Source organism: Leuciscus leuciscus (assembly GCF_965113295.1).
Source record: "Leuciscus leuciscus genome assembly, chromosome: 3".
NCBI lineage: Eukaryota > Metazoa > Chordata > Actinopteri > Cypriniformes > Leuciscidae > Leuciscus > Leuciscus leuciscus.
Window position 1 is genome coordinate 7,471,018 of NC_138727.1, and position 12,003 is coordinate 7,483,020.

Genomic DNA, 12,003 nt, shown 5'->3' on the forward strand with positions numbered 1-12,003 from the left:
AGTTAATGTAGGGGAACAGGACGTCTTCTTGCAGCATCATGTCGCATTGGGAACCTTGTGTAAAGTCGAGACTGTTCCGCAGTCAGAGGGGTGTGATATTGTTGTACCATCAGAGAAACAAGTCTGTCAGCAAGTCACTATTTTATTGCAGGCGGTCGAAGTGGATAGAATGGAGGCGGCAATCCGGAATATGGACTTGTCTCCATTGCCTCAGGACAAACAGGCTCAAGTCAAGTCCCTTTTGCCTACATTTAGATCAGTTTTTTCAGCTCATGAGGGTGACTTGGGCTGTCCTGAGCTCATTACTCATGAGATTCCCCTGCTCGATAGTGAGCCAATACTACAGAGGTATCGACGTTTGCCCCCTTCAGATTATGAGGCAGTTAAGCAGCATATTCACCAGCTACTACAGAGTCAGGTGATTAGAGAGAGCTCTAGTCCGTATGCCTCTCCTATTGTAGTTGTGAGGAAAAAGGATGGTCAGATTCGTCTTTCTATTGATTATAGGCAGTTGAATGGTAAGACACAGAAGGATGCTTTTCCTCTGCCCCGGATAGAGGAGTCACTGGATACCTTGTATGGAGCCCAGTGGTTTTCCACATTGGATCTTGCCAGTGGCTATAACCAGGTTCCGGTGGTGGAGGTAGATAAGTGTAAGACCACCTTTTGCACACCCTTGGGGTTATTTGAGTTTAATCGAATGCCCTTTGGGTTGTCCAATGCACCTAGTACCATTCAACGCCTTATAGAGCGCATGTTCGGTGACCAAAGGTTCCAGACATTGTTGCTCTATTTAGATTACATTATCTAAAGTTTAAAAAACATTAAATGAAAAGCATGTTACAATACACTTTGTGCAACTATAAAATCAAGGTCAATGAGAGATTCATTCTGCCTCAGCATCACGTCTTTGTGCTGGGTCTGGCCTGAGGACTTTTCCCACATCACAGGGTTTGCCAGGCAAAGGGAAAAACCTGCAACTTTTGGGAGACAATAACTGTATTTATCGTGCACTTTCGACTTTGCAGAACGTTTAAATTCACAAACAGCTATATTACACTGCATGAAAGGGAATACCTGAACTAACTACAGTTGGTTTGATCAAATCATTTGATAAGTGTGAAAAAAAATGTAATCGTTGTGTGTAAACGATGACAACAATATTTTAGTTTTATTTAACTTTTGCCTGCCAGTGTTTAGCATTTTGAAACGTAAGTGCATCACAGTGCAAAATGTATTTTAGTGAGTATTTTATTTAATGAGAATGAGTTTAGAGTTTAGAGTCTTAACTACTTGAATTTGTTTAATGTTTTACAGAAAGAGTGATTTATTTGACAAATTGGTTCAGAGAATGGGATTAAGTATTTTAGCAATTCGGAAAAACTGTAAGTCTTTTATCAGCCCGATATGCAGAGGGAGGAACCAATGAAAGAGAAGAAAGCAGGAGACGAAGTGATGGTAAAATTAGTTTTTAAAAAGTTTATTTAATAATCTTAGTTGTGTCGGTTTCAATGTTCAACAAAACTTTGTCTGACCAGCACAAATTCAACAAGTGTTATGCCACAAGCAGTAGCAATGGAACATCTCTGCTTCAAAACATTGTCCTGAGATGTTAAAAAACATTGAAATAGAGACATTATCTTATCTCTAACTCACAAAGACACCACAGCACACAACATAAGACTAAACAGTAATGAAAAAAAAAAAATCTATAAAATAATTTATCAATGAATGAATCAATGTAATGAGTACATAATTGTTTAAATGATTAATAGAAAATGATTAGATGAATAAGTAGAATAATAAAATGATACATTAATGAATGCATATTAAAGAAAATAAAACACACCACACAGATATATGACTGCTCAATTGCAGATTGCTGCAGGTTGCTACAATAAATCCTTAGATCCTTAACTTTTCTTCTGTAAGGGCTCATTAAATATAATATAATATAAAATGATCAATGATGAATTAGTGTAATGAGTAAAAGATTATTTTTAATGATTATAAGACTAAATGGAATAACACATTGATTAAATGATTATGAATGAATGAATAATAAAGGAAATAAAACACAAATGTATGATTGGTTGCTACAAATAATTTTTAGATCCTTCACATGTTTCCAAACAAAAAGCTCAATTGCAATTTCCAAAATAAAAACAACAAAAAACATCAAGTAAGATTACATGTTTGTTCCCCTTGCTGAATATTTCAAGCTAAAACCACTTGATCATTTTATTATTATTATTTGGATTATTATTGTTTAAAACTGTTGGAAACAGCTATATGAAGTGAATTCTAATAGGTAGCCAAGAGGCTGCGTGCTTTCAGCAGACGTTTCTGACGGCTCAGTAAGCTCTCCCGCTTTTGGCCAATGTCAAAGTCTTCTTTAAGCAGGTTGTCTAAATCATCTTTATCATTCAGCAACTCCAACATGTTCCTTCGCAGCTCCAAAGCTGCTTCCTGGAGCAACATGTAGCAGATCACCTTTGGGATCTGGTTGGCCAGACTCTTACTTACAATCTGGTAAAATAGATAAGACAGCATCTCAGATACACATTACAATTTGAGCTTCTGCTGATGGCACAGAAAGCTTTAGTTGGCACACTTACTGTGAAGTAGGACTCAAGGTGAAACCTCATTTCTCGCAAGGTGGCATGACTGTCTGTGCTAATGCCTTCGCTTTCTTCATCCTCTTCCAGCTTATCTTTTGCATCTCTCAGGCTCTGGCTGTATATGTCATCTTGACTGTAGACAATGAGCTCCATCTTGAATTGGGTCCTCAGCATGGATTCTGCCTGGGATTCTTTATCCTGCTTGATGGCTTCGATCTTAGTCTTAGAAAGTATTTAAAAAAAATACAGAAAACTTTAGAACTCACAATAAGAAGTGATAAAACAACAGAAACAATTTATTTAAATTGCCCCTATTATGCTATTTTAAAGGTTCCTAATGTTGTTTTGGAGGTCTACTACAACAGGTTTACATGCTTCAAAGGAAAAAAAGCACTTTAATTTTCTCATAATATATATAGCACATCACCACATTGTTCAATGATTCCCAAACAACTCGTTGGATGAATCAGTCTCTCTAAATCCCTCTTTTCCGAGAGCTTACTCTGCTCTGATTGGCCTGATGGCCCAGTCTATTGTGATTTGTCTACAGTGTACGGCGCGTGTTTCGGAAAGCTAACGCCCATTGCCATAATAAGGTTTCCTCAGACCTCATCGATTGTACACACTGTAAAGACAGTAATGATGGCATTGATTTTACCATATCAAAACGAGCGTGAGTCCGATGATGAAACGTTGGAAGAACTGGTTATTCAACACTAACCTCCATCGCAAGGATGACTCCAGCAGGAAGTTTCTCAGTTATAGTCAACTCAGTTTGAGGTACATTATGAGATGCTGAAACTGTAATTCCTCACCATTAGAATTAACAAGTGTATGTCCATCAACAAACCCATGTGTGTATTTCTAATTTATTGCAGTGCACATGCGGGAACTGTATCAATAACAGAACATCTGAATCCTACATTGAAAGCAGTCATCAGTAAAATTACATTTGAGGGTGGGTCAAGTTGTTCGTGGGCTAACAACGTACAACATAGGCGGGTATTATGCAAATCTATCTTATAGTGACATAAAACCGTAAAGCAGTAGGATTCGATTTAAAAACGACTCGTAACTTTATTTATCGTGCACTTTCGACTTTGCAGAACGTTTAAATTCACAAACAGCTATATTACACTGCATGAAAGGGAATATTCGAAAAACCATAACAGGGGCACTTTAAATCTGATGATTTAAAAGGCATAGTAATGTGATTCATTTGTATGAAATTTAATAGCATTATCTATTGAATCTACTCGCCAGAATCATTGGCATAAAATCCATATACCTTTGCTGTTTTCAGAAGATCAGGGAATCCATTGAAGCTGTACTGGGCCAGCTGGATGAACTTCTTTGAAATCACATCTATGTTAACACAAACACACTGTCAATACAGCTTTATAGCAAAAGTTAATCTTTCGAGCTTGATTATCCAGTGTTGGTTAAGTTTCTCAAAAAAATGAATTAATGAACTACTAATTACATTTTCAACAGTGTAATAAGATTACTGTACTAATTACTCTCTCTAAAAGACTACTATTCTTTCTAACTACCAGTTGAACAATACAAGGATAGGCATACAACTGCTCTTTTAATTCTTTAATATAAATAATACAAATAATATAAAATTGCATAAATTATTCTTGAACTGACCAAAGAACTTAAAGGGAGAAGGTTACATAAAATTGTTTTATGGTCTTTTCAGTATTTAATGTCATTAAAATAAGAGTTATCCCATATTTTACTTTTTCAAGTGAAAATAAATTAAATTACAGTAATTAATTACTTAGTAATTAGTTACATGCAACACAGCCAGTTAATCCAGGTGTCAGAAGGACTGTGCTAAGCCACCTTTATCCAAAGTGAGATGTAAAAGTAATTTAAGGAAAATCTACCGTGAGCATCTTAAGGGTTAATTCTAAGGTTTAATTCCTTATTCTAGGACAAAAAGAGGAGTTCATGGGCCAAATTTCTTTGATATGTAACTCTGTACTTACAAATGCACTGCATAAACTGGAAACTTCAGTGTGGCTAAAATGGATTTAGATTTCCTTGTTTTTTGGTATTCTTGACAATTCTAAGATTCCACCTTTGAGGCAGATAATTGCCTTATCTATCTTTAGAATAGCAAAGGGCCCTTAAAGTGAAGTCCATATGAAAATATTTAACACATTAGTAAAGGATTAAAAACTGTGGAAATGGAGTGGGTGGGATCTGAAATATAAAAAAACACAAACCAGAGATGGTTTTCAGCGTCTTTATGGCAGGTTCTTCCAGCTGCTTGATCTGTTTCTTAACCAGTTTTTCGAAGGTACTGTAATTGATGAATCCTGGAAGCTCTCTTCCCCGATACTTGGCTTCATATTTATCAACTTCGTTCTTAATCGTATTTATGGCTGCAAAGGATTTATTAATAATGTCAGAAGATGCTTTACATTATCACAGAATAAACTTTTGAAAGATCTGCCAAGGGACCAGTGATTAAAGTCAATCAGCTTTTCATACATTAAATAAAATTAAAGGCCCTGTTTACACCTGGTATTAAGATGGAGTTTGGTTGATCGGTTAATTGGACGACGCTAAATAAACGGGGTCTAAAACGATTTGAGCTTGTCCACTTTCGTGTTTGCCCAGTGTCTGCCCAGATCCGGCCCATATCTGGTACGCGTTGAATCCACATGTACCAGATGTGGCCCGGATCTGGGCCGACACTATGTTGCTGTCTGGAGCTCGTTAATTCTGTTGCTTGAGTTGGCCCTTTGGCAGAAATTTCAGCTTTGAAAAACCAATTTAAACAGCCTAACGCCGTGTCCTAACCAGACTCGACCCAAGATGAGAGAAATTCATAAAAAAAAAAAAATCACAGCCAATCAGAAGAGCGTGTGGACGGCCTCTCTCTGCAAGTGCACTACATTCGCAACGAAATGGATAAGTACATTATCAAATTCCTAAATCTTACACCATTTTAACATGATTAGAAATACATACTGAGTGACTGAAATAATCTTTTGATCATAGAATACAGTTGCTTGCTAACCTTGAGTTTATAGTTTGAACTTTGTTGTTTCCTTTAATTTATTTTCAAGATCTGAGGTGTTTTAGCCTATCCATTGTTGCTTTCAGTACCTATGTATATAAAGGTCATGAAAAATGAAATTCAAACTCTAAATTATTTTTACATCAAATAAAGCACACAATTAGCAGCTCAGATTATCATTGTCATTTGTATGTTGTTCCAGCTGGATTTTGTCCACATTTTGTTTAGATAGTATAAAATGATTGCATGGGAATGTCGTTTTTGTATGGCCAGAAGAAGGAATCATGCCATTGCCATACCCTAGGTTTTTGTGAAACACCACCACTGTTCCAGAGCAAATCGCATTCGACCACATGTAAGCGTTCAAACAGCCACAAAAGACCACCTATACTCTCTGCCAAATTACCTCATGCGTACGCGCTAGAGATGGTTGGCTAAAGACCCAAGTTTGGTTTGAAGACAAAAAAAAAAAAAAAAAAAACTTACCAAACACAATGTTCTCTCACTGTACCTGATTTCTAACATGCACTCACCTCGTTCGGTGTGGTATTGCAGTTATCAGAGCAGAAACGAAAGCTGCTGCTCATATGTAAATGTGTGAGAGCTTATTTCATCCATTAGATGGAAAGATCTGAAAAAGCCTGTGCATTTACCCACCCATAAACACTCCCCTTGAAGAAATCAGGACATAAGGTTGAAAGAGGACAAAAGAGATAGATTAAAATACTACGTAAACGGGAATGTGACTCCCTCATCTACTTGTGATCTGATCGACCAAAACGCATCTAAATACAAGGTGAAAATAGGGCCAAAGTTGTCAAATAATACACACATGACCGTTTTTTTTCCATTATAGCATCAGAAAGATCTTATTAATAAAAAAAATGTTACTTAGATTATATTAGAGATTTAAGTTGGTGGGCCTAATTAACAGATTGAAACTGTGATGAAGGGGGATACAGCAGATATATTATCAAGCAAATATTTTAAAGCAAAAAATATATAATAATAATAGTACACTAAGAAGGTACAAAGAATGCTTCACTTACATGATTTTCCAGAGTCATCCAAGATGCCATTCCATTTTGCAAATTCTTCACGAAGTTCTGGAAAAATCATTAGATCTAGTGCACATTTAAGTGCTTCCCCAGTGGTCAGTTTGAGTGCATCATCTGTGAAATCTGTAAGTTTCTAAATTCAGTGATGAAATGTGAAAGATGTCAGTAACTCACTGATATCAATATGACTTAATATTCATACTGGAAACACTTTAGAATACTGTTCCATCATTAATGAGTAACTAGGTACAAATGAGTATCGCACTATTAACATTCTAGAAACTATACTGTTAACTAACAAGAAACTCTAATTAACAAATTAGTTAGTAATAAAGCTCAGTTGAATGAGGTAGTTCACCATTAGCTTATCAGATTTCTTTCATACCTCTCAGAGGACTACTAAGAACTACTATAAAGGTTCATCATTACGGTTCCTATAAAAGTTTGTAGTGACACTTGAGTCATTCCTATCCAGAACCTTACAAAACCCTCAAAAGCTTACATTTATTTCAGTTATCATGTTTTTCACTTTAGAATACTGATCTAAATAATTAGTATAATTATAATATACAAGTATAATAATAATCAATAATTTGGAAATACTAGAGTCATTACTAGTGGGCTAGCATGACCTTCACTTTAGAATTAATTATATATTATGCATTATTCATGTTAATTATGACCCTGTATATAGTAGTTCTAAGTAGTCCTCTGGGAAGTATTTAAAAAATAGTAGTTACTGATTCGCTAACAGTGAACTTCCACATTCAACTGAGCACTAATACTTATTTGTTAATCAGTTTCTTGTTAGTTAATGGTAGTGTTAATTATGTAGTAGAGTGGTCCTGTGTAGTTATTCATTAATGACGGAACAGTATTCTAAAGTGTTACCTTCATACTTTGATACTGTGTAGATTTTAATGCTGAACTCACATCACTAAGAAAAGTCCGTCTTTCTGCAGGGTCTAATGGGGGTCCGTTGCAATATTTCTCCAGTTCCGTCTGTGTTTCAGCGAGCTTCGTCTGGATTTGCTCTTCCAAACAAGGCAATGATTTCTATAGAAGATTAGTCATATGAAAATAAGATAAAGTGTTTTTATTATGAGTCTAAAAGTTCTGTAGGTCTTTTTTGTAAAAAAAAAAGAAGAGCTATTTCACCTGAATGTGATGAACCAACTCAATCGTTAGTTTTTCAGCCAACTTAGGAATAGTTGCAAAACCGTCTTCATAGAGTTTGCTTGGAGAAAAAAACACACAAATACATTAAGTGAGCTGTGACTGAACATAACACCCCTAATTTACAAAAATCACAAATAAAGGGTACTAATTTGCATTTGCACTTTTTTGGGCATACTTTAGGTGATTAAGAAATGCTATACAAATAACCACAAAAGCAAATAACGAGGAAAAATCTTTAGCCATACCGCTCACATAAAAGTTCTCACTACAGTTTTTTCCAGAACATAAGTCTCTGTTTTTTTTTTTATCACCTGAAACATCCTGCGACTTATAGGCCTATTCCAAAATTATTTATATTACAGGCTAAACTCTAAAGATTTGATCTACTGGCCTTGTGGCCCCACCAAAAAAAAAAAAAAAAAAAAAAAAAACATGTCTAGTTATTGTTTTAGTTGTCTAAAAATCATATCTGTATTTTTTGGTTGAATGGCGATATATGGTACATATGGTACACTCTTTTTTCTAAGTTTTTCTATTTGTATTAAAAAAACATATTTGTAGCCTATTTGTTTAAAAAATATATATATCATATACTGTTCAATGTTGTCCTACAGACAATGTTCTTATTGAGGGCTATGAAAACAAATAGCATAGTGAATGTAACATGGCCCTGGTATATATATTATGTGCAAAAAAGGGTTAAAATCACATTACATTTATTGGTCATATACATTGATGTGACTTTTTCTCAACAATACAATTTTGGGATTTACTATTTCAGCTTGAATCTCAATAAATAACTAAATGTTGTGACCATTTACCCACCTGAAATGAGGATGGTTTTTGAAGAAGGCATTCTCTGTTGCTGTGGCCTCATTAAGTGTGACCTGATCTACAATCTCTTTTTGTCCCCTGCACCTTACAATCATGTAGCCTTTAGTAAGGTGGATGACCTCATTGTGCACAATGTCTACCACTGTCCCTTCAGTGCCCTTATCCACCAGATCCGGCTTTGTTAAGATGCCTGTAGTAGATAAACAATGGTTATGAGTCTGATTCAGTTTGATTTATAGCTATGAAATGCAACAAGAAATGCACACCTAAAGTTCTTTCTCCCTCAGGGTCCTCCTCCTGAGCCATCTGCAATGCTTCTATGGTCGCGATGTCAACATTGCATGGCACCACAACCAGGTTGATAGTTTCTTGCTTAGTAATAAACTTCCGGATCAGTGTCTTAATCTAGAAGAAATGCATATCATTAATTTTCCTGTGTCTTTAAACAGACTATGACATCACAATGGTCTTTCCAACAAAATATCATATAAAAAGAAAATATATATTTTTTTAAAGCATACTTTTGGGGGCAAAAAACCCCTCAGTCATTATTGAAACCATCATGAGAAAGTTAAATTTACCTTTTCTGCAATATCATCAGGTTGACCATTGACTGCCACTCGTGCAATCCCAGGGAGGTCAATGAGAGTGAGGTCAGGAACATTGGCAGAATGGATCTGCAGACTGATGAGTTCTTCACTAATGCCAACACCTTCTCCGGCCATCTCATCCTGGGCTACAAATATAATTAGTGTTTGGATGCAATCAAGATGCTCGATCGTATTTTAGGCATCGTAAACCTTCCCCCTTTTCCACTTTTCACAAATTCGTATTGTAGAAGCAAATCTTAACTTGATTTAGGATTCTTATCCAATCTTACAAAATCTCATCTTATCTGTAGTATCTTAAGCCACTCCATTGAGTTCAACCACTCAATTAACTGTGTTACCATGCAACCACCGACGTGCAAGTTGCTGCTGTCAAGAAAATGCTAGAGATTAAAATGTAGAAACAAAATAGGTGTGCTTTTAATTAAGTGTTACAGAAAGAGAAGTTTTGATTAGCCTGGTAGAAAAGGCAAAGCCTATCAGTGTATTTCATGGGATGCTGTAATTATCAGTGTTTTGACGTCAAAGTACAGCACATCATTTGGGTGTTCACAAAAGTCTTTCCAACATCAAACTGTTCTGTGATGTGAGGCCATTCTCAGACAGGGCTATTGCTATGTGATTTTTACAGTAGGCTTTCAAATAATTTTGAAGTTAGGACACCAGTGGGAGTTTTTAGGATTTTTTGTAGAGTTAGGATGCTTTTGTAATACTCGCCTTTTCCTATCCGTAGTTAAGATAAGATTATGCACTAAAGAAATGTAATTCTGTAATAGCTTTTGTCCTAAATGAGGTTCTAACTGAAATTACCATGGTTACCAAACAGATAAGACAGGATTCTAATGTAAGGATCTTTCTGTATTCAGTATTTTTGTATTACCTTTGCGGACCTTGATGACACTGACCAAGAGAGGCCTCGACTCTCTCCTTGAGTTTCAAAGGCCTTCCAGGAAGGTTGATGACTCCCCATCACCAGGCGCCACAATACCTATCCCTTCAAGTTACTTTTGTTGTATTCCCCTGCGGGCCATAAGCTCACTCCCAACGACCTCATCAAGAATCTTCTACTGTACACGCATCCACTCTTGTTCAGCCTCAAAGCCAATGCAAGTAACAGCTTCTCGACTATTAAGACGCATCTTTAAGTTTTGACGCCTTTATTAAGGTGATTTTGATTCTCTGATGGTTCTTGTTAGGTTGTGATTAACCAATTGTAAAGCTTGCCATTCTTTGTTCCCTCTCTTTTTCTTTACTTTTCTCAATTCTGTATCTTTTGCTTAGTTTAGTTGTATGTTCCCCATAATTCCATTTGTTAACCCTTTATACTGGTTGTCTCTTGGTTTCCAACTCACAAAAGCGTTTGATCTTTCTACATGCAGTTGCTACTGTTAGTACTATATACAGTAAGAAAGTTGTTGTTCTTAGCCAGGAGAATAATTTTTCTTAGAGTTTATGATTGTGCTGTCTGTTCGATGTATGAACAGATCAGTCGATTGTAAAGTTAATTCTGAAAGCTGATTTAAATTTGCATAATTAATTATAACCCATTATAATTAATTATACATATTTTCCTTATGAGCTAATTTGCTACATTAGATATGACATTAATAATAATCGCTGTCTTAGAGAGACATCAGGATACATTATATGCGTTTTCTACCTTCCCAAATCTTTTTCTCCACTTCTGCTGGGTCATCAATGTCTTCCTCATGGTCCTGGTAACTGATTCTCGCATGCCAATTGTCCTCGCCCTTAGTTCTTATCATCTTGAGCTCAAGAGGGCATCGTGTAACAATTCCTGTACAAAACATGAAAGAGTGGATGCCAGACAAATGCTGAATTCAGAACTGCATACTAGTGTGCTACTCATACTAGTTTACTCAATACTACGTGCTAGTATGCAAATCCCGAATTCAGTAATATTTTTATCATGTAGCCGACCATGCAAATTCCATATAGTAATCATTCACTATCATAGCAAGATACCATCACTGTGCCATATCATTTGTTGGAAGACTGTAGTCATTAAATAACATTTATATTTTACATATGTATCTATGTTTTAGTTTTATATATATATAGGATATTTCATATTTTGTATGTGTTCTTCTTACCACTACCCCTGGGTAACGCTACTCCTGACAGCGCCTCTAGAATAGAACTCTTTCCTGAGCTTTGGTCTCCAATGACGGCGATGGCAGGCAACGCCAGGTCCTTTTCGACTCCCAAAGACCGTAAACTGTCGATGGTGTCGATGCAAGGGCGGATTTTTTCCTCATATTGCTGACTGAGTGTATAGCTCATTTTCTCTTTCTTTAACAATGTTGAAATGTCAAAATAATAAAGAAAATACTTCTCGTCGATTTAACAGCTGCTGTCGGTTTGTGCACTCTTCGATAGGATGTCTCAAAGTGATGCTGTTTCAAAGTGAATCCCAGCGGTTTTATACTCTAGTTTGAGGAACTCATCATACAGGCTGAACAAAAAAAAAATACTAAGTAAGTCTGCATACCAGCAGATCCTGTTTTAAATAGATAGTTACATAGCGATCTTGTCTTATTCTTGCTAACACTTTACAATTCATGGGTTTCATCAGGTCCCTTTCCACAGGTGTATTAATCAAGCACAATGCAGTCTGCATTCATAATCTAGGTGCTTGATTTTAT

The 12,003-nt window shown here is 36.0% G+C and overlaps 1 protein-coding gene across 1 annotated transcript; it reads right to left on the bottom strand.

Annotated features, from left to right (window-relative positions):
- Nucleotides 1–1,461: 1,461 nt before the first annotated feature.
- Nucleotides 1,462–11,789, bottom strand: LOC309494451 (interferon-induced GTP-binding protein MxB-like). The gene is made up of 12 exons (XM_082163819.1): nucleotides 11,452–11,789; nucleotides 10,998–11,135; nucleotides 9,311–9,465; nucleotides 8,996–9,134; nucleotides 8,721–8,919; nucleotides 7,875–7,953; nucleotides 7,650–7,772; nucleotides 6,708–6,849; nucleotides 4,859–5,017; nucleotides 3,910–3,986; nucleotides 2,619–2,843; nucleotides 1,462–2,529 (listed from the first exon to the last, which is right to left on the bottom strand). Exons 1-12 carry the CDS (start codon nucleotides 11,639–11,641, stop codon nucleotides 2,305–2,307), a joined length of 1,851 nt encoding a protein of 616 aa, XP_082019945.1. The 5' UTR covers nucleotides 11,642–11,789; the 3' UTR covers nucleotides 1,462–2,304.
- Nucleotides 11,790–12,003: the final 214 nt, after the last annotated feature.